Source organism: Monodelphis domestica, chromosome 3, assembly GCF_027887165.1.
Source record: "Monodelphis domestica isolate mMonDom1 chromosome 3, mMonDom1.pri, whole genome shotgun sequence".
In the NCBI taxonomy this organism is placed as follows: domain Eukaryota; kingdom Metazoa; phylum Chordata; class Mammalia; order Didelphimorphia; family Didelphidae; genus Monodelphis; species Monodelphis domestica.
In genome coordinates this window covers 46161401-46189243 of record NC_077229.1, presented here as the reverse complement: position 1 = coordinate 46189243, position 27843 = coordinate 46161401, and the positions used below count along the sequence as shown (strand labels likewise).

The following is a 27843-nucleotide window of genomic DNA, read 5'->3' as shown; positions in this document are numbered from 1 at the left end:
TAGCTCTGAGGACGTGGACGTGGAGGCACTCTAGAATGAGCTCTAGTGCTCCGTGGAGCCATGATTTCATCCCTGTACCCACTAGCCCAGCTCCTGACCTCCCTGATGGCTCCGTGGCTGGCCGTGGCCCAGAAGACAAGGTCATCCCAGAACCAGCGGCCGAGCCCTTTGGTGACATGCCCTTTCTGACTCAGCTGAGCCAATCGTTGGACGACAGGCCAGGTTCATACTCCAGATTTCCTCATCTGGTGGGGCCCGCCAAAGCTTGGACACTCTTGAACCCTTGGGCACTGGCATCAGGGACCCAGACTTACCTCCATGCCAAGGCAACGAAGGCTGAGAAAGGAAGGGAGCCCGTTCCTGTGTTTAAGGTGAGGGGCAAATAAATGGACAGTCTGGGGGTTATACTTATAGCCAAAAAATATTAAAAGCATCTGCTGTGTTGGGGCCATCCTTTACGGAGTATTTGTAGAAGAAAACGGATAAAAACGGCACAGGAGAGAAGGTATAAATGGCTTTTGAGCCCTTACGAGTGGGGGGCTGGGGGCCACGTTTCAGCGAAATACTCTCATCCGTTGTTCCATGAGTTCCTTCGTTGGAAAGCCGAACAACGCAAATGGCAAGAAGTCCATTCAAGCGCCATCCCGCTCCCTTTGGCCTTTTACAACACCCCTCCAATCCTGAAGTTCAGTTTTGACTCATGAGGGAGGGAGGGGAAGAGGGTTTAATGAGTTAACAAGATAGAATACCGGGTGATCCCTTTATGAGGCACAAACACTCTTCTGATTGAGTTAAGAAGGGAACAAAGCAATTGGCTGAGCAAACAAATTAGACGGTGCCTCTGGGAGCCTGAAATTGCTAAGCCCTGGACAAATTTCAGCAGTTCAAGAGGAAAAGATTACAAGCCTACTGCTGACTGGGAAGACCGGTGCGGCAGGGAGGGGAAGCGGCTTGGATGTCCAGTCATGGAGCCAGCGGACGGGGGACAAAGATAGACGAGGATCCCAGGAGAGCGTCGGCCCATGGAAGAAGCATTTTCAAGGGCCCTGACCGCTGGCCTCAGAGAAGGCACCTGTCTCTGGAGAGCTGGAAATCCCAGTGAAGCCCCCATGCATCCCCTACAAAGAGAGAGGCTTCCGGATCCGTCCTAGCTACAGGCGTGCAGGAACCCGCGGGCCTCCGCACCATGCCATTCTCAAGTTCTCAAGTTGGTGCCTCCATCCTTCCCACAGCTGTTGGCTGTATTTGTGGGTGACGATAACGCTTTGAATAAACGCCTGGAGACAGACTCCCGGGGTTACCCCTAGAATTCAAGGAAGCAGCCACACGCCGATGAGTGTTGGCACGCCCCGACAGGGCGCTGCGTGAGGGAGAAGGGTGCCCGCTCGGCCTCCGTTTGGCCAAGTTGTGCTTCAGCGGTCACTTCTCACAGAGGGCGGCGTCACTCAGACAGTCGGCTTATTCAACGGGCTCACCGCGGAGGAGTGAGAAAAGTCGGAGAGTCCGGAAGGGCTGCGAAGTTTCCGAGATCTCGTCGTCTTCTTCCCGTCTCTGCTCTTTCCGATGGGGACTCCCGTCCTGACTCTGCTGGCCATAAACGGAGCATCCTATATATTGTTTGTCATTCGTCTCCAGAGCACTTCCAGGCTTTCGTGCCTCAGGGATGTAGCCTGGCCTAGTAAGCTGAGCACTAGACACGGAGTCATTCTCGATCACCGAGAGACTACCACTATAGACACGGAGTCAGACGGACGCGGCTAAAACGGGGCTCTCTGACCCTTACTCGTCGCTTGACTTCTCTGAGCCTCCTCTGTAAAATGAGGATAAACCGAGGAATCGTGGGAGTCTGTAGATCGCTACTTTGCAAATCTATCAGCGCTATGTTAATGCCAGTTGTAGTTATCATCTCGTGAGGGGGGTACACTTTCTATTCTTGCTGCTCCTCGGCAAACGCTAATTGGCTGATGGATCGCCAGCCAAGATCTCATCTTGGGAGCCTGAAGCCTGTAAGTCCTCCATAGCACATGGATCCAGTTTGCTGCAAGCCCTGCATGCATCATGCTGAGAATGCCAGGGCTAGTGCTGAGGCTGTCCATCTGTCTGTCTGTCATCGCTTATTCTCCTTACCTGACCCTCCCAGCGCACCTTCTGATCTCCTGAATCCTGGATGATGCCTTTTGTGTTACTTCTGTATAAATGGAGATTTTGAACCTTTGGACTTCATTCCCCAGAAGTCCCTTAGTATTTACCAAAATTCCCTTTAATCTCTTCATAGCCTCCATGTTTGCATGATCACGTTATTGTTTTCTAAGTGGCTGTAACTCCTCCCGCTTTCTCTCTTCTCTGGTGAGCAGGCTGGGTTCAGCTAGTTCTTTTACTTTAGTTATTATTAATAAACTTTATAAATATAATACTTAGTTACTGAATATTAATTTTTTAAACCCTCACCTTCTGTCTTGGAATCAATACTGGGTACTGGTTCTAAAGGCAGAAGAGTAGTAAGGGCTAGGCAATGGGGGTCAAGTGACTTGCCCAGGGTCACATAGCTGGGAAGTGTCTGAGTCCAGATTTGAACCCAGGACTTCCCGTCTCTAGGCTTGGCTCTCCATTCACTGAGTTACCCAGCTGTCCCCACTGAATATTATTTTTAAAACCCACACTTCTCGATTGAGAAAATGGTGATTGGTAGGTAACATGATGGGCCCACCAAAGCAGTCTTAGGCACATATACTGACCTTTGGTGAGAAGTAATTCCAGGAAGTCTTCTCTCTTAATAGACACTGCTCCATTATTATGGACACGGCCAAGAATTTTGAAACAATTTCGTATTTCATTTATCGTGTGGCCAAAAGGTGGCCTGTGGTTGATGTAAACTTTCACAAAATCTGGCAAGTCGATTGCATCAACAAGCTCCCCTGTATCCACATACTCGCTGAATTTCACTTCATTTAGCATATCATCAATCTAAAGATTCAGGAATAAGCATTATTTTTTTAATTAATTAATTTTATTTTTTTTTAATTTTATTTAGTCAATTTAGAACATTATTCCTTGGTTACAAGAATCATATTCTTTCCCTCCTTCCCCTCCCCCCACCCCTTCCCATGGCCAATGTGCAATTCCAGTGGGTATTACATGTGTCCTTGATCAGAAACTATTTCCATGTTGTTGATATTTGCACTAGAGCGATCATTTAGAGTCTACATCCCCAGTCATATCCCCCTCGACCTATGTAATCAAGCAGTTGTTTTCCTTCTGTGTTTCTGCTCCCACAGTTCTTCCTCTGAATGTGGATAGTGTTCTTTCTCATAGATCCCTCCAGGTTGTTCTGGATCAACTGCATTGCCACTATTGGAGAAGTCCATTACATTCAATTGTGCCACAGTGTATCAGTCTCTGTGTACAATGTTCTCCTGGTTCTGCTCCTCTCGCTCTGCATCAGTTCCTGGAGGTCATCCCAGTTCACATGGAGTCCCTCCAGTTTATTATTCCTTTGAGTACAATAATATTCCATCACCAACATATACCACAATTTGTTCAGTCATTCCCCAGTCGAAGGGCATCCTCTCATTTTCCAATTTTTGGCTACCACAAAGAGTGCAGCTATGAATATTCTTGTACAGGTCTTTTTCCTTATTATCAATGAGCATTATTTTCATTTAAAATGTATTTACTTGAAAAATGTATTTTGGTAAACACGAATCTGAAATTTTTGCATTTTTAAAAAAAGGTGTTATTGATATGTTGTTTCTTATAGCAGCATAATTATCCCAAGCATCCAGATCATTCTGCTCCCAGAGAGTCATCCCATAAGACAAATAGTCATTTTTAAGAGAGGAATAGAAAAGCCAGTACAACTGACTAATCATTTGAAAAGTTCAAAAATATGTGCAACGTGTAACCGACCTGTGGGTTGAGGGCTTGTCTTCATCTCTCTTCAATTGAGTCCTGCCGGATCTTTAAAATTTTGTTACATTTACTTAAAAAAAAAAAAAACCCAACCCTTACCTTCTGCCTTAGAATTAATATTATATATTGCTTCCAAGGCAGAAGAGCAGAAAGGATTAGGCAATGGGAGTCAAGTGACTTGCCCAGGCTCACATAGCTAGGAAGTATCTGAGGTCAGATTTGAACACAAGAACTTTCCTCTCTAGGCCTGGCTCTACATTTACTCTTGAGTTGTTAGTGTGTTATTCACATACTTGTAAAAAACAGAAAGTCACAGGCTGCAATGTTAGGTCATGGCTTGTTTTTCCTCCATATAATTGTTCGGCTCAGAAATATGTATCCATATAAATGGATAAAAATAAATAAATTAGTATTATTAATACTAATAATAATGAGCATTGATATAGCACTTTCTGGTTCATAAAGTGCTTTCCATAGATTAGCTTGTTTTCTCCCCACAATGCTGGGAGGTAGGCGCTATTACCATTTTACAAGAGAGGAGATAAACTAGGAGTAATTAAGTGACTTACTAACTGAAGGCAAGATGGAAACTTAAATCTTCATACCTCCAGGTCCTCCACTCTGTCACTCTACCACCTTGATGTGTTGTTGTTTAATCATTTTCAGTTATGTCTGACTCTTTAGGAATCCATTTGGGGTTCTCTTGGCAGAGATACCAAAGTGGTCAGCCATTTCTTTCTCCAGTTCACTTGACAGATGAGGAAACTGAGGCAAGAAGGGTGAAGTGACTTACCCAGGGTCACAGAGATGGTAAGTGTCTAAGTCCGAATTTGAACGTGGGTCTTTATGACTCTAGTTTTATCCACTGCACCACCTAGCTGCCTCTAATTTATTAAGCATTTACCTAGTGCAAAGTACCTAGCCTTGGGAGAGGTCAAGTTTAGATAAGATAGGGTCCTTATCTTCATTGAACTTCGAGTCCATGGGAGAGAAAAGTCACAAAAGAGTCCAGATAACTAACTATACTATTCAATATTATATGATAAGAACATTGGAGAGTTCTTTCAAAAAGAAAGCCTAATAATGAGTATTGGTGCCTTTCGTTCAAGCTTCTTCTTCTTCGATAGGCAATGGAGGTCAAGTGACTTGCCCAGGGTCACACAACTGGGAAGTGTCTGAGGTCAGATTTGAACCTAGGACCTCCCATCTCGAGGCCTGACTCTCAATTCACTGAGCTACCCAGCTGCCCCCTCAAGCACTTCTTTTTTTCGAAGCTGATAACCTTGTTCATTCACTAAGGGAAGCCCCATAAAATTGAAGTGTCTTGAATGAACCAAGAACTCTAGAGGAGGCATAGTGATATAGTGGAAACAGTATTGTGATTGAAGGTAGAAGCCTGAGGTTTAAGCCAGAGCTCATGTATTCGTTATGTGGCTTGGGCCAAGTCTATTCCCCCATCGGTAAAGAACATCAAAAAACAAACCCAGTACAAAAAGAGCGCCACTCTCTGCCCCTCAAAGCTGTGATGAGAAAAGCATGATGGGCGTTTAGTTCCCACTATACAGAGCGTGGCGCTTTGATGTACGACTGCAGTAGGTAATTAATAAATATTTGTGGCACTAGTGAAAGAACATGAAACAATGAATGGATGAGAATATAATAAAGCACTACATGTGGGTCGTTATTATCAAGTCGGCAGGGAAAACAAATTAGCTCAGTAGCTCTGGTCCTCGGTTAACTTCAGGTAATCAATTATATCGTGATTTGTCCAATATCACTTGGGAAAAGTGATTCTTAAAAATCAAGTACGCTTCTTTGGTTCTGTGCGGTATTAGTATACGACCTAGTGATCACAGACCAGCGAAGTTCATTTCTACTTTTTATCAGTTTCATTTTCAAGCTTCATTTATGGTGTTTGGAATTATAAGGCTGAGTCCGGCAGAATGAAAACAAGACTGTTTTTACAGTTTTTAGAAGCAGAAAAATAGAGATATTGGTGATTTCTTGCATATCCCTTAATAATATAAAATTGGGACCCCAAATTTCCTGAGGTCGCCAAATATCAACACGCTTGTTGATTTGGTTTACAGCATCTTGTGGGGTTCTTTGGGGGTCTCTCCATCACTTCATCTTCTGCAACATATGCTGGATTGGCACGTGAGCTGTAAGTATCTTCATATGTTTTGAGGTTGTTATTATTGTGACTAGCCCCTCTGGACTAGCCCACCATTCCAATTCGAACTCACAGACTAGATTCTCGAGAGGATAATAAGAATCTTATATCGAGAATACCAGCAGCTAAATTATGTTTATAGCTGACCTGAAAACGGTGTGACTGTTAGCACACTCTGCCCCTCTGACTTTCCACCATTCTGGAATCCTCACTGCCCACAGGGAAAGGGGGGGCTACAACAATGTAAATGGGGAAAAAAGAAAGACAAAACAAAACTGGATGCTATATGATTAAATGACCCCAGAGAAGAGCAAGTTCCCTTCTCTCCCTTCTGCAGAAATGGGGAAATGGGGGACTGTGGATGTGGAACAAGGTCTATTCTGTCAGACTGAAGAGAGGTGTGGGCTGCTTTGGGTTGAACATATTCTTTTTTTTTTCCTTTCTTTTTCAGTCTGTGTTGTAAAGGATGATTCTCTGGCTAAGTTGGGAGAAGGCATATATTTGGAAATAAAGATAAAAATCAATGATATTAAAAAGGGTTGGGTTTTTATTGTTTGTTTTAAAAGGAGAAGAGGGCTACATAGACCTGAGGATCTTTTTGTATTTTTCTTTGTTTTCATGGATCCCCACAGCCAAAGGAATTCATCATCCAGTGGTCAGTCAATGGTAGGAAAGCTATAAGGTAGAGGTGAGGAGGGAGAACATCCCAAGGATGAGAGATAGTCATGCAAAGACAGAGTTGGGAGATGGAGGGTCCTGATGGAGGAAAAGCAAGAACACCAGTGTATCTGGATTGTAATGTCTACATTAGCAGGAGTAATGGATAAAAAGACTGGAAAGGCAGGCAGGAAGAAGTCAGGTTATGAAGGGCTTTATGTTTGATGCTTGAGGTAAGAGAGAGAGAGAGAGAGAGAGAGAGAGAGAGAGAGAGAGAGAGAGAGAGAGAGAGAGAGAGAGAGAGAGAGAGAGAGAGAGAGGAAGGAAGGAAGAAAGAAAAAAGGAAGGAAGGAAGGAAGGAAGGAAAGAAGAAAGAAAGAAAGAAAGAAAGAAAGAAAGAAAGAAAGAAAGAAAGAAAGAAAGAAAGAAAGAAAGAAAGAAAGAAAGAAAGAAAGAAAGAAAGAAAGAAAGAAAGAAAGAAAGAAAGAAAGAAAAGAAGGAAGGAAGGAAGGAAGGAAGGAAGGAAGGAAGGAAGGAAGGAAGGAAGGTAGGAAGGGAAGGAAAGGAAAGGAAGGGAGGGAGGGAGGGAGGGAGGGAGGGAGGAAGGAAGGAAGGAAGGAAGGAAGGAAGGAAGGAAGGAAGGAAGGAAGGAAGGAAGGAAGGAAGGAAGGAAGGAGAGTGGGAAGGAGAAAGAGAGCTGTACTGGGAAAATCACTTTGGCAGTGGACTGGAGGATGAACACTGGTGACTAGACTCTCCATACTCAACTAGGCTAGTCCTCAGCTAGCCGATGATGCCTACTGCCTTTTCCAATTTTGCAGAAAAGTAAGGCTTTGGGAGCCAAGGATCACCACCACAGAACACCTACTCATCAAAGAAGGATGTTAGAGAAACAGCTAAGACTGTGTGACAATATAGCATTAACTGCTGTAAGTGAAGAATGCTAATGAGGCTAGTAGGGCTGGTCCACAGCCCGGAGAAGGGAGTAATGGCTAGACAAATGAGGCAATATTGGCAATATCGACAATGAGTTTTTCTGTGTGGAACGGAAGAGTTCGTAGTTGATCCAAGATGTTACAGGGGACGCACTGGAGTTTATTGAGTAGACGAGTCATATGGTTGGGCCTCTGCATGAGGAAAATCATTTTGGTGACTGCATGGAGGATAGTTTGGAATGAGGAGAGATTTGAGACGAGAGGCCTATTCATGTAAAAGATGATGAGAGCTGAGCTAGGAGAGTGGCTGTGTGATCGGAGGGAAGGTATTCAAAAGATAGTGAGGATACAAAAATGGACTATAATATAGAAATAGGTTTTGCGTGATAATACATGTATAACCCATATTGAATTGCTTGCCAGTTCTGGGAGGGGGAGGGAGGGAAACAATCTGGATCATATGACTTCAGAAAACTTATGTGGAAATATGTTATTACATGGAATTGGTAAAAATAAAATAAAATAATCTAGAAAATGATAGTGAGGAGATGAAAGTAAGAAGATTTGGCAACTGATTGGATGTGTATGTGTGTGTATCTTTTTTATTTATTTATTTATTTTATATAAACCCTCACCTTCTGTCTTGGAGTCAATACTGTGTATTGGCTTCAAGGCAGAAGAGTGGTCAGGGCTAGGCAATGAGGGTTAAGTGACTTGCCCAGGGTCACACAGCTGGGAAGTGTCTGAGGTCATATTTGAACCTAGGACCTTCCGTCTCTAGGCCTGGCTTTCAATCCACTGAGCTACCCAGCTCTCTGTTGTGTGTGTGTGTGTGTGTGTATCTTGATAGTGAGAAGACAAGGAGGATCCAGAGCTGGAAGGCTAGTGATGTCCTCAATAAAAACAGGAAAGTTCAGAAGAGAAGTAGGTTTGCTGGGAAAATAACAGCTATTTTGCCCATATCGAGTTGGAGATACCTATGAAACATCTAGTTCTAAATGTCCACTACTGAAATTCAGGGGAGAGCTACAGCTGCATATACAGATGGTTCTTGCTTTATGTAAATATGCATGATGCAAATTTGCCTTTAGTGTAAAGAATCTGAAAGAAATCCATGTTTCAAAAAAAAAAAATTTACTATGTTTACTTTGTTATATAATACCTTGCTCTCACTTTCTCTTTTTTCTTCTCTCTCTCCTCTCTCCCTCTCCTCTCTCTCTCTCTCTGCCTCTCTCTCTGTCTCTCTCTCTCTCCCTCTCCCTTTCACCCTCTCTCTCTCTCCTCTCCCTCTCTCTCCTCTCTCCCTCTCCCTCTCCTTCTCCCTCTCCCTCCCTCCTCTCTCTCTCTCTCTCTCTCTCTCTCTCTCTCTCTCTCTCTCTCTCTCTCTCTCTCTCTCTCTCTGTCTCTCTCTCTCCCTTTCACCCTCTCTCTCCTCTCTCTCTCTGTCTCTCTCTGTCTCTCTGTCTCTCTGTCTCTGTCTCTGTCTCTGTCTCTGTCTCTGTCTCTGTCTCTGTCTCTCTCTCTCTCCCCCCATTCCTGCTTCTTGGCTCAGAGACCTATCCCAGGCTCTCAATAACAGCAATAACAAAACAAACTTAAAAAATGGCTTGAGACTTCTGGTGCCAAGAAAAGGAGATGTTTGCCCAGATCTGCCCACCAGCCTGAGTGTCCGGCCCCCGTGTGTCTGTCTCCAGTTCTCTGGTGTTCCTTCTCCTGTTATTGTTTCTCTGACCTCAGCCCCCCCAAAGTCCTCTGATTTCTGGCACAGTCCCCTTCCTGCCTCCCTCCTTCCTTCCCTTTCTCATGTCTAGGGGGAAATTAGCATGACAGAACATTGCTTGAGGGAGAGGTTTGCAGAAAGATTCACTTTTGCAAAGTAAAATCTAGGCATCACCATCCACACTTGGGTTGCCACCCTAGAGATGATGACCCCTGAGAGCTGATGGCCAAGTAAGAAGTGGAGAGAGAGAAGAGGAGAGGGCCTTGAGCAGAGAGCCCATGGTTAAGATCCAGCAAAGGAGCCTGAAAAGGAGCAGTCATGTTGGTAGGAGGACAGCCAAAGCAAAGTGGGGTATCAACAATCTTTCATTTATGACTATATGCTATAATGAAAAAGGCTTTCCCCCTCTCCATTAATTATGCATATTCCCTCTCCTCCATCCACCTACTCCCACCTGCCAAAAAAACTTTCAATAGCTCTTCACTGCCTACTGAGTGAAGTCTCATTTTTTTTAACCTAGCATTCAAAGCCCTCTGTATTTTGATCAGTCAGCCTGAACAGCCTTATTTCTTACTATTTCATTGTACAGACGTTATGCTCCAGTCAAATGACACTTAATCATACACAAGGAGTTTGAGAACTCAGAAGGTATCTTGTCTGATCTCCTGATGCGTGTAGAACTTGTTTCTGGATTGAATTGGATAATTTAACCATTATTAGAGTCTTAAAGTTTGTGGCTTTGGGGTTTTTTCCCCCCAGAGGTGATCTGTGAATTCTTTCCATTGAATTTTATTTTCTAAGTTTAGAAGTTCTGGACAGTTTTCTATTGTTTCTTACATTTTAGTGTCAAGATTTTTGGTCCTGTCATATTCTTCTAGGTTCCTGTGATCGTTAGATTGTTTTTGTGTAACCTGTCTTTGAGGTCAATGTGTTTTGCTTGCATATTTTCTTTTAATGATCTTGGGTTTTGCTTTTCTTCTTCTAGACTGTCCTCCACTTCTACGTATTTGAATTCCCAATCTAGTGTTCTCCTCTTGTTTCTTTGGTGAGACTTACCTTCATAGATTCAAGTTTTTCTATCCTGTTCATTATTTTTGCTGTGTAGGACATTTATTCTGCCCTCATAATTCTCATTTTTCTTTTAAACCACTCAGGAACAGTGTGTTGTGGTTTCATGCTCTCCTCAACTTCCATAGGGTACTCCATTAAGGTGAGATTATGTTCCCCTTTTTTGGGCAGTATTTATTCATAGATGCTTGAACTCGTTGACTAAATCTGGAGATCATATGGCCTTTTATTATTGTTTTTTTCTGTTAATTTATCTATTTATGTTCAAGGACTTTATGGTTCTTCTTCCTGAAATTTTTTATATTTCCAGTCCCCATTCCTCTTATTTTCTTTATTACTTACTTCCTGACTCCCTCCCCTCTGACTATGGAATCCTTGAGGACTGAATCTCAAAATGTTTCAGTCTCCTCCTACCTTGGGGGATTCACAATTCACCAGCCTAGATCTCTGCTACAAGTGAATTTTGAGTAGTCAGAAGTGGCCCAAGCTGAAAGTTGTGTTCTTCCCTCAGGTTTAGCAGGGTGCTAAGCACAACTCTCCACTTTCATGGTGTTCTATGCTGGTGAACTTTCCCAGTCCCTCTGCTCCTTAGATCTCTGCCCAGGCATTAGTAGTTCAGAGTCTGCTCTCCCTCGTTCCAGCAGAGACTGTTTTTTCTGGTTCCAGCAGTTCAGAACTTTTCAGCACTGATACTTCTGGGTTACATTCTAGGGTAGGTTGACTGTTGATGCCAGATCAAACTTTCAGCCTGGTGCCAGGGTCTCGAAGGCACTGGAAAGAGAAAGTGGGGAATAGGATGCAGGGATAGATTTTGATGTAAGCCTTTGTTGTGTCTACTAATGTGGCCTTGCTGTTGATAGTGTGGGAGGTTTAGGAGGAGTGCTAAATGTGCTGAGAGTCAGTAAACATCTGTTCTTAGATGGGGGGGGGTACTTTCTTTTAGAATATGAGTGTTTTAGACAATGGAAATAATTGAAGTTACTTTATATTTAGCAAATAATTTCTGTTTTGGAGAGGGTTGACAGGCTGTGGGTATCATAGAAAATATCTATCATCTTGTTGCCTGTGTGACCTGGAACACCCTATCTAGTCTGATTTGTCACTAAATGAGTAATTCCTTGATGAATGAGATGACATTTGTTTTGTCTTTGTTTTGCTGTCAAGTGCCTAACACAGTCCTTGGCACATATCCGGTGCTTAAATAAATATTTGTTGACTTGGACTGACCAAATAATCCACTGTATATATGTCCAATCACTGGTTGTTTAGTCAGAAAGTTTCTAGGTGCATATTTCTTCAAAACTGTGATGGGAAAGTGACAAAGTGGGGACAAAGTACTATTTCAGAAAAAGAAAAAAGGGAAGTGAAATCTCAGAAAAAGAAAAGAGCACTAGTGAAACATTTTTAAAATACAAAGAAAGCCAAAAGTAATATAGAAGAAGACACAGAGAAGCAGATCAGTGTTAGAAATACCATATTAAATTTATTATATAGTTTTTACCAAAAAAACCTGTGTATAATAATTCAGATTTTATATGCAATCCTCTATAATGGTTTAAATTGGAATTTTGACTAAATAAGAGAGTTATAAAAGAGTGGTTGCCAATTATTATCCCTTAAGTCAAGAAAACTATTAGCAGCTTTTAGCGATTTTGTTTAATTGGAATATTAGTAAAAAGAGGGAAATGTGGAAGGGAAAGAGGTAAGGACACTGCCTAGCCTACCCTAAATGCTAATCTAGTGAAATGAAGCTCGCTCCCCTATAGAGTTCCAATCACCACATGGGAATCCTAGTCACTCACTAGCAAGCTGGGCAGGATCCAGGCAAGATCCCAATGCAGAAAACCCTTGTGAGCTAAGCTCACTAAGGCAGAGGTAACCCAACAAGAAAGTCCCTGACTCCAAGAAGCTCCAAAGCTGAAAGTTGAAGTTCTGAAGCTGAAAACTCCAGTCTAAAGACCCAAAGCTCTAAGTCAAAGTTGAAGTTCAAAAGCCCCAAGGAGCTATTCTCCAAAGAAGAAGTCCAAAGAAGATCCAAGGAACAGAAACTCCAAAGAAGAACTCCAAAAGAGAAGTTTCAAGAAGTCCCTTGGACAGGAAGTTCAGGACTTTTTATAGTCCTTTTTCCATATTACTTCCTATTTCTTCCCCACTTTATGGGAACCAATTGAAGTCTTTCAATTTGCCTAGCACTTCCCAGGGAAGGGGAGCAGTGGCCTCTAGAGTTGTCACCCACTCTAGCAAGTGACTTTCGAACTCTCATACTTAGTGACTGGTAAGGTACTAAGTAGGGGTACTTAAGTTTTTGATTGATTAACTTAAAAGTGCTGATTGATAGACAAAGGGAGTTTGATTCACTCTTCACACCTCTTTTTCTGTTCTTTTTTAAAAAATAGACATGTTTGTTGACTTTTGTCAAGTTCATAATAAGGAAAAAAGATGTAGTTCTTAAAAATGTCCATTTAAGGGGCAGCTAAGTAGCACAGTGGATAGAATGCCAGGCCTGGAGTTGGGAGGACTTGGGTTCAAATTTGACTTCAGACCCTTCCTAGCTGTGTATCCCTGGGCAAGTCACTTAACTCCAGTTGTCTAACCCTTGCTGTTCTTCTGTCTTAGAATTGATACTAGGCCAGAAGATAAAGGTTTAAAAAAATATCCTATTAAAAGTGACTTACCTAGAGCTGTCAATTGATCCAATCAATCTGGAAAGAAATTTGGAACAATGCCTCAAAAATTACCAAACTGCACACACTCTTTAACCCAGTTATGCCACTACTGTCCCAAACCCCTTAAAAAAAAAGAAAAGAAAAGAAAAGAAAAAGGAAAAAGACCTAAATGTACAAAAATATTTGCAGAAGCTCTTTTCATGGCAACCAAAACTTAGCAACTAGTATTTAGAAACTAAGAAACTAGAATTCCTATTGAGGAATAGCTAAACAGAGTGTGTGTATGGATGTAATGGAAATTTGTTAGGCCATGAGCAATGATGAAATGCTCAGTTTTGTAGGAAACTGGAAAGAGCTCTCTGAAATGATGCAGACCAAAGTGAGCAGAACCAGGAGAATGGTAAGAACACTGTAATAACTGAAAAATTTGAGAACTCTGATGATTGCAACTACCAACCATGTGTCCAAAAGAATGAATATGAAACATATTATTCCTCTCTTGACAGAGAAGTAAATAAACTAAAGAGCAGGGACACACATTTTCAGATAGAACCAAAGTAGGAATTTGTTTTGCCTGTAAACTAAGCAGTTACATACTGAGGGCTTTATTGGGGAGGGGGGCAGATCTTTCTCTTTATTTGCTAAGTTAGGGGAGAATATAGAAACAAGGCAGAAGAGTGGTAAGGGCTAGGCAATGGAGGTCAAGTGACTTGCCCAGGGTCACAAGGCTAGGAAGTGTCTGAGGCAAGGTTTGAACCCAGGACCTCCTGTCTCTGGGCCTGGCTCTCAATCCATTGAGCTACCCAGCTGCCCCCCAGGGGAGAATATAGTGGAAGGAAAATTTTTTTAAGGAATGACTCACTCCAGGTCACATAGTGTGGGCAGAAGATCCCAGATTGACCTCAGGTCCTCTGACTATAAATCCAACTGCTTCCTATTACTCTATATCACTTTTCTTCTCTTCCTCTTTATTTCCTTCCCCTCCTTCTTTCTTTCCCCTTATCTTCTGTCTTAAAATAGAAACTAAGTAATCAATTTTAAGGCAGAAGAGAAGCAAGGGTGAGGCAATGGAGGTTAAATGACTTGCCCAGGGTCACCAAGTTAGGAAGTATCTGAGGCCACATTAGAACCCATGTCCTCCCATCACCAAGCCTGGCTCTCCATCCACTAAGCCACCTGACTGCCCCTTGACTCTTTTTCATTGATCTCTGAGCTAGAATCATAAGACAGGAATAGGAGTGTGCAATTCCAAACTGACTAATATGATTCAGTTCAATAAATATTTATTCATTCTAAAAAAAGAAAAAAGATCTCTGTTTCCTCTTCCCTGCTTTCTTATAACAGAACCTCTGTTCCACCCCAGCTGGAAGCTCCCATCAGGCACCAAGGTTAGTGTACAAAGCTTGGAAAGAACTGAGGAAATGATCATGTTCAAGTTCCTGGATGCCCTGATCACATCTGGGTTGCTCTTACACCACACAGTTGCTGCATTGCAAGGGTCTGCAGAAGCTTCTGGTCCAACCCGTACCTAAGCAACAATACTCTGCAATCTATTCACCAGGAGTCATTTAGCCTCTGCCTGAGAGTCTCCACTGCCTAGCTGATGAGCCAAGTCAACCTGGGATGACTCTTGGGAAGTCTACCATTAACAAGCCTCACCACACCGCCGCCCATTAATTAATTAATCCTGCTAGCTGGGGCCGAGGGCAAGCCTCATCACTTCCTTGTGATGACCCTTAAGGCTGGGTGGCTCAGTGGATTGAGAGCTAGGCTTAGAGACCTGGAGGTTCTGGGTTCCAGGTTCAACTAGACACTTCCTAGCTGGGTGACCCTGGGCAAGTCACTTCACCCCCATTGCCTAGCCCTTACTGCTCTTCTGCCTTGGAACCAATACTTAGTATGCATTCTAAGATGGAAGGTATGGGGTAAAAAAAAAAAGATATTTGAATATACTATCTATCCTCTTCTTCAATCTAAATATCCCTAATTCCTTCAACTCATCCTTATATAGTATGGTCTCAAGATCTTTCACCATCCCCATTGGCCTTCTCTAGATGTCCTCCAGCCTCACAATGCCCTTCCCCCAGAACTGAACATCATGTACATACTATCTCTATCTACTCAAACCCTACACATTTCAAAGCCCAGCTCAAATTTCACCTCCTCCATGAAGCCTTCCCCGATCTCGCTGGCTAAAAACAATTTCCTTTTCCTCTCATCTAGCCCAGAACTTTGTGTCTCTCTTGTACTTTTACACTTTTACAGATATCTATGCTCTTGTCTTATCTCTTTTACAATGCCATAAGCTCAGTAAGGGCAGGGATCATTTGTGATTCCTTCTTACTCCCCCAAGGAAGGGTTCACAGCAATATAGGACAGATGAAAGAATGCCAGATTTGGAGTTGGAGAACGTGGTTTGAATCCTAGTTTTGCCATTTATTACCTGAAGCCAGTCACCTAACATCTTCCTCAATAAAATGAGGGAAAGGTGGACCCTAAGGTCCCTTCTGGCTTTAGAACCATGATCTCAGCAGGAACTCAATAAACATTTGTTGAATAAATCTCTCCACTGCTTATTTCTCTACCAAAATCTTAATCCTGGCTTAGTGGTTCTATTTACTGTTGAACTGGGTGGTCCATGGTTAAAGTCAGGAAAGAGTCTTTAGCTGAGGATAGGAGAATGGTAAACAACCAAATCCAGTTTCAGATCTAAGAATATGGAATTTCTCTCTCTCTTTCTTCCTTTCTTTTTTCTTTGTTCCTTCCTTCCTTCCTTCCTTCCTTTCTTCCTTCCTTCCTTCCTTCCTTCCTTCCTTCCTTCCTTCCTTCCTTCCTTCCTTCCTTCCTTCCTTCCTTCCTTCCTTCCTTCCTTCCTTCCTCTCTCTTTCTTTTTCTTTCTTCTTCCTTCCTTCTTTCTTTTTCTTTCTTCCTTTCCTTCCTTCCATCCTTCTTTTCTACATTGTTCTTTAAAGCATTGAAAACAAAAGCTGTATCCTTCATTTCATCATTGAGCCACCCACTGCTTGTTGGCATAAATGGCTTGGCCTGAGGGGACAGCGCAGTGGGCTGTATGCATCAATTCAGAAATGAAGAGCTTACTCTTTCCAGAGATGCCACTCAGAAGAGATCAGCCAGCTCTTTTCTCTTTTGGATCGAAACTTAACTTGTGTGGTTTTTTTTTGTTGTTGTTTTTTATGGATGAGGTCTATGATACTGAAGCCCTCTCTTTGGGGTAGAGCCCTCCAGATTCCCATGGGGTTCTTAGAAGAGCAGAAATGTTGCCTATTGGCCCTTGGCTAAGATTCCCCTTCCTTGCTATGCGTGGGACTGTGCCAATTGGCTGCGATCCTTCCATCCCCATTGGAAGTGAGTCAGGCACAAAGATTAGTGTACCAAGTTTGAGAAGAACTCCAATGAAACAGCCATGTTCCAAAGCCATGTTCCTGAATGTTCTGATCACTTTCAATTGATGTGCATCTCAACAGCAACTAAAGACCACATCAGGGGTATGCTTTCATTACCCCACCTTCCTACAGTGTGGAACTAGCACCTTCTGAGCATACAAAGGACCAGACTGTTGCCATAATGGTAAATTAAGGCATCTCCAAAGAGGGCCAGATTCCCTCCAATGCTCTCCAAGCGGCTGAAAACTTGGCACACTCTGCTAAGTAGCAGCTTTCTGGGTGAACTGGAGAGCTGGACTTCCACTTATCCCATTAACCAGTTTAAAGTCCCGAGGAAAGCTATATCGAGTAGGGGGAAATATGCAACGATGCACCAATATTGTTATAGTGAGAGGCTTTCGACTGCTGCGTCTGAGTCCTGGCTGTGATTTCAGGGTCTGAGCCCTCTATGTGGCAGCGCTGAGTCTAAAACAATGTGGAAAAGGATCGCAATGTCTCAATAGGAAATGTACCATTAACCATAGCAAAGGACTGCTTTCAAGCCAAAAAAAACCCTGAGAAAATTTCTATTAAAGTCTCAATAAATCTGACAGGAAAACAAAAGGGCCAAAAGCTTTCCCCAAGAGCTTAAGATGAAATGTCTCTCAGCAGTCAGCGAAGTTTGTGGAAAGACATGAGATCCATCTGGGTGAAAGGGCCTGCAGAAACAGGGCAACAAAAGCTCCCAATTTCTCAAAAGGAATAAATGTGTCCTTTAAAAATGACTAACGACGAAGAAGTCCAACAGCTTGGTAATAATACTGATAAGAGGCCCAGAAGCACAAAGGTGCCTGTTCCTGCATAGATCCGAGTTAGCTGGCGTGCCCTTCACTTGCTCTATGCTACCTGCCAGGCTCAACTTGTAAATAACCATCACCTGGGCCAGATTACAATCATGGCAGATGACCCATTCCTTATTGGGCGACCACTTTTCTTCATCTTGTGGTTGCTTACCTGGATCACTCCTTACCTGACCTGATGGTAAAAATGGGTTGTTAGGGTTCCAACTCACTATATTTTAATTCTTTCTTTCCTTTTCTTCTTTTCTCTTCTTCTTTTCTTTTGTTAACTGCTGGATGATGATTGCCCATTGGCAACCCACCCTTCAGGGTCCAACAGAAATGCTACCACCTCACCTCCAATATGTCTTCCCTGATCTCTCTTGCTCAGGAGTTCTTAAGTTTTGTTTTTTTTTTTTGTGTTGTGGACCTCTTTGGCAGTCTGGGAAAGACTCTGGAACCCTTCACGGAATAATATATTTTTAAAAAATCATAACTGAAGGAAATGTTCAATTTTAATTAGAGTTTAATAGCCATCCAAGTCCACAGACTTTCTGAATTCTATCCACAGATCCAGGGGTCTGTGACCCGGCCCGGTTATGAAGCCCCGCTCTGGCCAGAAACAGTCTCCTCTACTGGATACCAAGTTACTCTGAAATCCTCTTGTGCACTTCCCATATTACAATATGGATTATTTCTTGATCTCTGAACATGCTTGTTTTATCACTTCCGCTAGACGGCTGGCTCTCTGAAGAAAGGGACTGGATCCTCTTTCGATTTGTATCTTTTCTTGAGTTTAATGCTATGTTCTGCATATGTTGGGGTCTAGTAAATGTTGGCTGAGTCAATAAATAACGATGGCACCTCCAAAGTTCTTTAACCTTTGGGAATCTTGGAGAGAACATTGTTCAAGAGCATGACCCTGGAAATGAAGTTGCCAATCAACATGCTGGTGCTGAGTATGAGGTACCAGCTTGGTGCTGGGGACCCAAAGCCAAAAAGGAGACTGTTCCTGCTCTCCAGGAGCCTCCATTCTACCTGGGGATGCAGTGTATTCACCAATAAGCAGAGATAGGCTGTGTGTACAAGATATGTGAATCTGAACACAAACACGCGCCCCTCTGAGATGAGTGTTTGGGGCAGGAACATAAAAGACACTTGGAACTCTTCCATGCTTTCATCCAGGAGCCTCTCTCCACTGGGAGGCTCTGTTAGTTGGTTCATGCCCCAGATGCCACCTTCTAATCACATGGGCTAACAAAAAACCCCCACAAACCAGGAGGCACCTTCCTAAGAGCTGCCATGTATGTGTGCATGTGTGTGCGTGTGTTTAAAACCCTTTCCTTTCACCCTAGTGCAAATATTAATAATACGGAAATAGGTCTTGACCAATGACACAGGTAAAACCCAGTGGAATTGCACATCAGATACAGGAGGGGGTGGAGGGAAGGGAGGGAAAAAACAGGAATCTTGTAACCATGGAAAAATATTATAAATCATCTAATTAAATAAAAAAATTTTAAAACCTTCCCTTCTTAGAATCAATGCTGTGTATTGGTTCTAAGGCAGAAGAATGGTAAGGGCTGGGTAATGGGGACTATGGGGACTAAGTGACTTGCCCAGGGTCACCCAGCCAGGAAGTGTCTAAGGCTAGATTTGAACCTGGGACCTCCTGGGACCTTTTCCTTTTAGCTCCCTTCTTCCTAAATTTCCTAGGCTTGTCAAGGGCACCTCCATTCTCTCTGGGTGTCATTCTCAGTTCCTCACTCTCTCATCTCCCTGCATCCAATCTGTTGTCCTGCTCATTCTACCTTTGTGACTTGGCTTGTGCCTGGCTCCTTCTCTCCTCACCACCCTCCCTGCCCCTCTGCTCTAGTGCAGAGCTATAGGATTCTGGTTGGTCTCCCCATGTCAAGTCTGATCCCACTCTAGACCATCTTCCTTCTAATCAGCTGTCAAACTGATCTTCCTGAATCACAGGTCTGGTCGTGTCACCCCCAGCTCCTCAGTGACCTCCAGGGGTTCTCTCTCATTTCCAGGAGCAAATATACCATTTTCCATTTTCAAATCCTTCACAAACCCTCTTCCTCTCTCTGTCTCTGTCTCTCTCCCTCCCTCTCTCCCAATCTCTCTCTCCCTCTCTCTGCGTGTGTCTCTCTCTCTGTCTCTGTCTCTCTGTCTCTCCCTCTCTCTGTCTCTGTCTCTCTCCCTCCCTCCCTCCCCCCTCTCTCTGTCTCTCTGTCTCTCTCTCTCCCTCTCCTCCCTCTCTCTCTCTCTCTCTCTCTCTCTCTCTCTCTCTCTCTCTCTCTCTCTCCCTCTCCCCCTCTCTCTCTGTCTCTCTCTCCTCTCTCTCTCTCCCTCTCTCTCTGTCTCTGTCTCTCTCTGTCTCTGTCTCTCTCTCTCCCTCTCTCTCTCTCTCTCTCTCTCTCTCTCTCTCTCTCTCTCTCTCTCTCTCTCTCTCTCTCTCTGTCTCTCTCTCGTGGCTTGCTTGCTTCCCCATCCAGGAACTTGGCCCAAGCCTGGGAGCAGGCACAAGATACCACATTTGTTGCCTCTGAGCTTTCTTTCTGGCTTGGAATATTCTCCTGCCTCATCTCAGTTTCTTTCTGATTTCAGCAAAAGTCCCATGTTAGGAGAGACTGTTTTGGTCCTGCTTAATCTTAGGGCTTCCCCTCAGAGATTACTTCTAGTTTGTCCTGTGTAGATTACTTCTAGTTTGTCCTGTGTCTAATCTTATCTGTACAAAGTCATCCCTATGCTGTCTCCCCATTAGACCGCCAGCCCCGTGAGAACAAAGACGAGGCTGGGTTTTTACCTTCTTCTGTATCCCCAGAGTTTAGTCAGCCAGTCATGGGCACATTAGGCACTTAATATTGTTGACTTGACTAGCAGCTGGCTTTCTTTGTTTCAAAGGACAGTGCAGTATACCTGGAAAGGCATCAAGGAAAATCTCTAATAGCACGCTAGAGAGAGTCCTGGACTTGAAATCGAAATGCCATCTCAGTCACTTCCTAGCTGGGTGACAGTGGGCAAATCACTGGATCTCTTATAACTTCCTTTTCCTTATCAGTAAGAATATTAGCACTTCCCTCCCAGAGATCCATGGAGACCAAATGAAATAACATATGTAGGGGGTAGCTGGGTGGCTCAGTTCATGGAGAGTCAGTCCTAGAGATGGGAAGCCTGAGTTCAAATCTGGCCTCAGACACTTCCTAGCTGTGTGACCCTGGGCAAGTCACTTAACCCCCATGCCTAGCCCTTACTCTTCTGCCTTGGAACCAATACACAATATTGATTCTAAAACCAAAGGTAAGGGTTTCAAAAAAAAAAAAAGTGAAGAACTTTGCAAACTTTCAAGCACAATATATGATAGCTATTATTATTATTAAACAAGACAACAGCCCAGCTATAAAGTATGCTTCTGGGAGACTAAAATGAGGCGGAATGCATCTTATAAACCTAGCCAGGAACACACTTTCTAAGAAAAATCAGCATTGTTTTCAATTAACTACACGGACTCGTAAAGGCAAGTCTGCCTGGCTCTCTCTCTCCTCTGTCTCTCTTCCTCTCCCTGTCTGTCCTTTCCCCCATAAGATCATGTTCTTTATCCCGTTCAGCCCTTTTCTAGGAATGCTTCTGAAGTATCCATGACTGAATTTCCAAATCTCTTTTGACAAGAATAAACACAGGATCTCAGCTATTGACCTACCACTATTATTTCTAGAACACTGGATTGCTTTGACTTTTCTGGTGTAAATAAAATATGCCCAGCGCCTGTTTTCCTTTCTACCTACCTCCTCCTCGGATGGATAGAAGCCAATTGCTCTCATTACAAAAGGAGCTCACTCAGGGGAATATGTGTTGACACCTTTCTGGTCTCCATCGTATCGATGCCCTGACTACGGAGCTGAGAATAATAAAAATAGTCTTCCAGTTCCTAAGAGGAAACACAACAGAAGCATGACAAATTTAGGTTCCAGGATGTGAAATCCTCGAGGCAACAAACACCTCTCCAGTATTTTCTAGGAAGTCTGTCTTGTAGGTCTTGGGATGAACCGTTTTCAAAAAGGCTCCTCGGCCAGTTCCGGGGACATTCATTTTTAACAAACCAAGTGAGGTTGCCAGGAAGCATTTACTGTGGATACAATTACCTTGTAGAACTCTCCCTCTCTGCCCCCATCCAGCAGACCATAGAATGGGGTCAAATCTTCACCCCCCAGGTAAACAGCTGCCTCCAGAGCCCTGGAATAATAACAAAAACATCCCTATTAGAAAGCACTCAGGCGAGAACGGGCTTCAGAGGGTAGCCTGCCCCAGAGCTGGCAGCTGCTGAGTGATACTAGAGAATGAGGCGCCATTAAAGTCTTAGTTGGCTTGTTCAGAAAAGTACTTGGGAGATAAACACGAAAACTGGAGATCCAGATTCCAGGGCAGAGAGGCCAGCAGTCCAAGAGCACTGAATTTGGAGGCAGAAAACCGAGGATCAAACCCCAGTTTTGTTACGTCCTAGTTAAGTGGTCTTGGACAAGCCCCACTTTCTTTGTCAGATGTGGAGAATAAGACCTGGGCTTCCTAACCCACAGGCTTGTTGGGGGTTCAAATGAGACCATGATTGTCAAGGGTTTGGTGAACCACAGAGAAATGTATGGGTGTCTCTTGTTAAGGCATAAGCCTACCACTGGGCTTGGCTCAGAGGAGGGAGGCACTTAATAAAAACGTTGTTTGAAGAAAATGATGAGAAAGTTAATTTTATTTTATTTTTTAAATCTATTATCTTGTCTTAGAATCCATTGGTTCTAAGACAGAAGAGAGGCAAGGCCTAAGCAATTGGAGTTAAGTGACTTGCCCAGTATCACACAGCTACGAAGTAACTGAGGTCAAATTTGAACCCAGGACCTCCTGCCTAGGCCTGATTGTCTGTCCACTGTGCCACCTAGCTGCCCTGAGCAGATTAATTAAAAAAAAAAAAGGGAAAGAGCTCCATGAAATTATGAAAAGCTAAACAAGCAGAACCAAGAAAACATTATATACACAGGCAACAGAAATAATGTTTGAAGAATTACTTTGAATGCCCGCCTGCAGAGAAAGAACTGATAAATAGAGATATGCCAGAAATAGTCTATACGTACATATGTTGTTTGTCAGGGATGGGAAGGAGATATCTGAGAATTTTAATATAACCAACAAAAATTAATTGATTTTTAAAAAATGTTGAATGTAAATTTAATCCCTGTGATGTTTTGACCCTAACAATGAGGCCAACACTGCAGTTGACTCTGAATAAAATTCTATGTTCTGAAACTAAATCCAGAAGGATCCAATCTGCTCATTTTTACAGGGGTGGAAATGGAGGCCCAGAGAGAAGCAGCGTGCCTAAGGTCACACCAATGGTAACCGGTAGAGCCAGGGACGAGAGCCCCAGGTCCTTTGGCTGAAAATCCAGGGCTCTCAGTCACTTCAGAAGGCCATTAGAACTCTCCACTATATCTAAAATCTGAGTTTGGAGATTGTCAAAAACTGAGTAGAGCGGGGCAGTTGGGTAGCTCAGTGGATTGAGAGCCAGGTCCAGAGATGGGAGGTCCTAGGTTCAAATCTGGCCTCAGACACTTCCCAGCCATGTGACCCTGGGCAAGTCACTTGACCCCCATTGCCTAGCCCTTACCACTCTTCTGCCTTGGAGCCAATACAGTGTATTGACTCCAAGACGGAAGGTAAGGGTTTAAAAAAAAAATCTGAGTAGAAATTGTCCAGGTTTCCTCCAACACAGTCAAATCTCCCATAAAACCTTGAGGCCACCATCAGATGACAATCCTATTCAAAAAAGAATTTCCTTCAGCTTTAGAACATGAGGCCAGAGTTTCTGGGCCATTGAAATGGTCTGAGTCCTATTTTCCCACAGGCCATTGCACACTCACAAATGGTCAATGTGCTAGTGGCTATTTTTTAATTCCCTTGATATTACAAGGATACCAATGGAGTCTGGAGGCTTTTAATTATCTTTCCCTCTTGCCATCTGGCCAGTTCATCCTTATTTTTCCCCCCCATCATATGGCTTAATTTTTATTTTTTTATAAACCCTCACCTTCCATCTCAGAATCAAACTATATATTAGTTCTTAGGCAAAAGAGTGGTGAAGCCTAGGTAATGTGGGTTAAGTGACTTGTCCAGGGTCACATAGCTAGGAAGTATCTGAGGCCAGATTTGAACCCAGAACCTCCCATCTCTGGGCTTGGCTCTCAATCCATTGAGCCACCCAGCAGTTTGATGATGTAATTTCTACCACTTCTTCCTAATCCCTTATTTATAATGTCACAGACCACTCACATCCACCATCTTCTTGTCAGTCTTCATTGCCCTTTGGGTGATCCTCAGTTCAGTTCCTTGATGTCTGTAGAATTCCATGACTTAACAGCAATACATCCACACTGGATGAATGGCGATGTTCAAAGACGGACCTTTTTTGGGGGAACTTGGGGTTGTTCAAAGACCTTTGCATTTCCCAAAGGCGATCGAATCTAGTCTCCTCAACTGTGGGCCAAATGAGCTGTACTCATGGAAGGCCCCAGTAGATGGGCTCCCCACATTTAGACACTAACATCACGGCCACAGACGTATTTATAGAGGAAATGGAAATGGCACAAAAGAGAACAACAACAAAGCAATAGACCTTCCTGAGTATTTGCAGAGGAAACTGTGCCAAAGGCGGTGCCTTTTTGGGTGCCGAGTGACGGATCTCAAGGGTAGCGAAGGAAGAGGAGCTACCAAAGGTATGGGGAAATCTTGGGTCACAATGATTACTCAATATTATACTAGAAATATAGCAATAAGGCAAGAACAAGAAAATGAAGGTCTAAGCACAGGTAATGAAGATTCGGGGATCTAGAAAATATCAGTAGCTACCACCAGCCCATATGCTGATTTTCCCATTTATAGGAAATGGTGTTTTTCAGTTGTTTCAGTCATATCCAATTCTTCCTGATCCCAACTGGGATCTTCCTGGCAAAGATAGTGGAATGATCTGCCATTTCCTTCTCCAGCTCATTTGGTAGATGAGGAAACTGAGGCAAACAGGGTGAAGTAATCTGCTTGGGGTAAAATGTCGGAGTCCAGATTTGAACTCGGGAAGACCAGTCTTCCTGACTCCAGGCCCATTCTCTATTCGCTGTGCCGCCTGCTGCCTTGTTTATAGGAAACATAAAGACAATCTATACATGCGGATTGAAGACATCTTTGATAAGAGCATTTGCAGGAAACAGGTTGGCTTTGGCAAATAATACTTCACAGCAAAATGCTATTGATCATATCCCATCTTTATTTTTTCCTTTTACTAGCTGAATGATGTAGAAAATACAAGCTCCCTCTGGGCTCCTTGTTTGTTGACTAAGAAAAGGCACTAGATTCAGTAGGAGAAAATGATGCTTTAAAGGCTCACCTCCAACCAGGCTTTGCCAAGCATATGTCAAAATTATACAAGATTACTGAAAGGAATAACAACTGAGAGAACCTTGCTCAGCAATCTTCCGATCATTAACATCCAGTGAGGGATAAAAAAGGGAGATAGCTGCTTGCCAAAGCTGTTTGTCACTGTCATGAAGCTCTATTAAAGCCCAAGTTAAAGTGGAAATCAAGGTTTCTTCATCTTTTCTGGGTCCTTTTAGCTGTCTGATAAAGTCTGTGGATTCTTTCTCTGAATTATGTTTTTAAGTGCATAAAATAAAATATACAGGATTACAAAGGAAACCAGTTATACTGAAATATGGTTATCTAGAAACCTTTAAGATCAGAGATGAAGCGCGCTGTCCATTACCATAGTTATTGCTCAATATCATACTAGAAATGCTAGCTAGAGCAATAAGGCAAGAACAAGAAAATGAAGGAACAAGCACAGGTAATGAAAATGCAAAACTATCGTTTTTGCAGATGACGTGATGGTTTACTTAGAGATCCTCAAGAGTCAACCAAAAGAGGCAAGGAACAATTTCAGCAAAGGTGTAGGACAGAAATCTATCTGCCAAGATACACACAGAGACTACAGGAGCACAATTGTATTAAATAAATACAGATCTAAACGGATGGAGAAACATAAATTGCTCATGGGGTAGGCCAATATAATAAAAATGATCAATCAGCCTAAATTAATTTATTCAGCACCAATCAAATTACCAAAGAATTGTTTTTATCAAGCTAGAAAAAAAAATAACAACCACATTTATCTAGAGGTATGAAAGATCAAGAATAGCAAGGATAGAGGTCCTAGGTTCAAGTCTGGCCTCAGGCACTTCCCAGCTGTGTGACCCTGGGCAAGTCACTTGACCCCCATTGCCTAGCCCTTACCGCTCTTCTGCCTTGGAGCCAAATACACAGTATTGACTCCAAGATAGAAGGTAAGGGTTTAAAAAAAAAAAGAATAGCAAGGACATCAGTGGGAAAAAAGGTGAAGCTAACCTAGCAGTTTCATCAAGACTACCTGGATGGTGCTGGATAAGAAATAAGAGTAGTAAATGAATGGAACTGGTTAGTAATACAATCTATTGGAGTAAATGATCACAGTAACCTAGTGTTTGATAAATCCAAAGATTCTAGCTTTGGGGCAAGAATTTACTTTTTAACAAAAACTGTTAGGAAAACTGAAAAGCAGCCTGGCTGAAATTAGGTATAAATTAGCATCTCATACTTTATTTCAAGATAAGCACAAAATAGGTATATGGTTTAGACATAAAGGAGGATATCATAAGCCATTTAGGGGAACCTAGAAAAAAATTATCTGTCAAAACTACTTATAAGAAAAAGGTTAACAACCAAACAGGAGATAAGAAGGGATCGTGGAATTTTAAATGGATCATTTTAATTATATTAAAAATTTTTTTAAATTTGCACAAACAAAACTAATGCAGCCAAAAACAGAAGGAAATCAGGAAACTGGAGGCAGGGGGCACATTTTTTAAGTTAAGTTTCTCTGATAAAGGTCTCATTTCTCAAATATATAGGAAACTGAGGCAAATTTATAAAAAAAATAAGTCATTTCCAATTAATAAATGATTAAAAGATATGAATGATTTTCAGAAGTTGGCTATCAATAGTCATATGAAAAATACTCTAAATTATCAATAATTGGAGAAATGCATACTAAAACAATTCTGAGGTGCCTACCCATCAAAGAGGCTAACATGACAAAAAAAATTAACTGATAAATGCTGGAGGGGGTATAGGGGAATGGGCACTCTATTCCACTATTGGTAGAATTGTGAACTAGACCAATCATTCTTGAGAATAAAGAAAATATGTATAAAAATATTTATAGTAGTTCTTTTTGTGATGGCGAAGGAAACTGAGGGGGTATCCGTCAATTAGGAAATGACTGAACAACAGATGGTCTATGTGAAAGAATCTATTGTGCTTAAGAAATGATAAGCGGATGTTTTCAGGAAAACCTGGAAAGACAGGAATTGATGCAAAGTGAAGTGAGCAGAACCAGGAGAATATTGTACATAGTAACAGCAATATTATATGATAAATGACTGAATAATTTAGCTACTCTGATCAAGACAATTCCAAACAATTCATGATGAAAAATGCTATCCACTTCCAGAGAAACAACTGATGTGCACAGGGATGAACTGAGAGCAGATTGAAGCACAATTTTGTAACTTTCTTGTGTGTGTTTTCTTTTGCAACATGACTAATATGGAGACGTATTTTGCATGACTTCCTATGTATAATTGACATCACATTGACTGCCTTTTCAAGGGTGGGGGAGTAGATGGAGTGCGAGAATTTGGAACTCAAAACAATTTAAAAGCACATCCTTTTCTCTTTTGTTAATGAATGATTGTTGGGATATGATTTCCCTGAGAACTGCTTTATCTGTATGTCAGAAATTCGGATATATCATTTCATCACCATCATTGTTTCCATGATTTGCTGTCATTAAGATTTAATTGTAAAGTCTCCATTTAGGCCTGTATATTTTGTTTGTGAACCTCAAACCAATTTATTTTCTTATTGCATGATGGTCTTTAAAACATGCATTGACTCTGTGTTCTTTTACATTTGTTTGCAATTATCTCTGATCCTAAGTACATGAGCAATTTTTTGTTAAAGTTCCATAAAAGATTTATGGCATGTTCTAAAATATATTTATTATTTTTCCATCCCAGTTAGGGCATGCCTAAAATCTTTTAATTCTATTTTTTCCAGGTTTTTTCCCCTCTATTTTCTTTAGTCCTTTATTTTTCCTTTTATCTTTCTGTTAGATTTGTCCAAAACTGACAGGGAAACAGAAAACTCATGTCATTATTGTGTTATTGAAGCTTAGGTGTTTCCTTTATGAATTTAGTTGATAAGGCATTCAAAACATATAAGTTTATTACTGATGTTGGTTTGTTGTTTATGGTTCTTTTCACCATAATATAGTTTCCTTGTTTATTCTTTTTTATTTTTTGAATAATTATTTTTTCTTTGTATGATAGCATAACAGCAACTCCTGCTTTTTT

At 42.2% G+C, this 27843-nt stretch overlaps 1 protein-coding gene across 1 annotated transcript in view; it reads right to left on the bottom strand.

Annotated features, from left to right (window-relative positions):
* The window catches only part of CFAP251 (cilia and flagella associated protein 251), a 108336-nt gene that overhangs the window by 5910 nt on the left and 74583 nt on the right, over positions 1 to 27843 (bottom strand). The window contains 4 exon segments of the mRNA XM_007489874.3: positions 2736 to 2964; positions 21145 to 21191; positions 21194 to 21287; positions 21502 to 21592. Of these exon segments, the coding sequence (XP_007489936.2) occupies positions 2736 to 2964; positions 21145 to 21191; positions 21194 to 21287; positions 21502 to 21592 (461 nt within the window).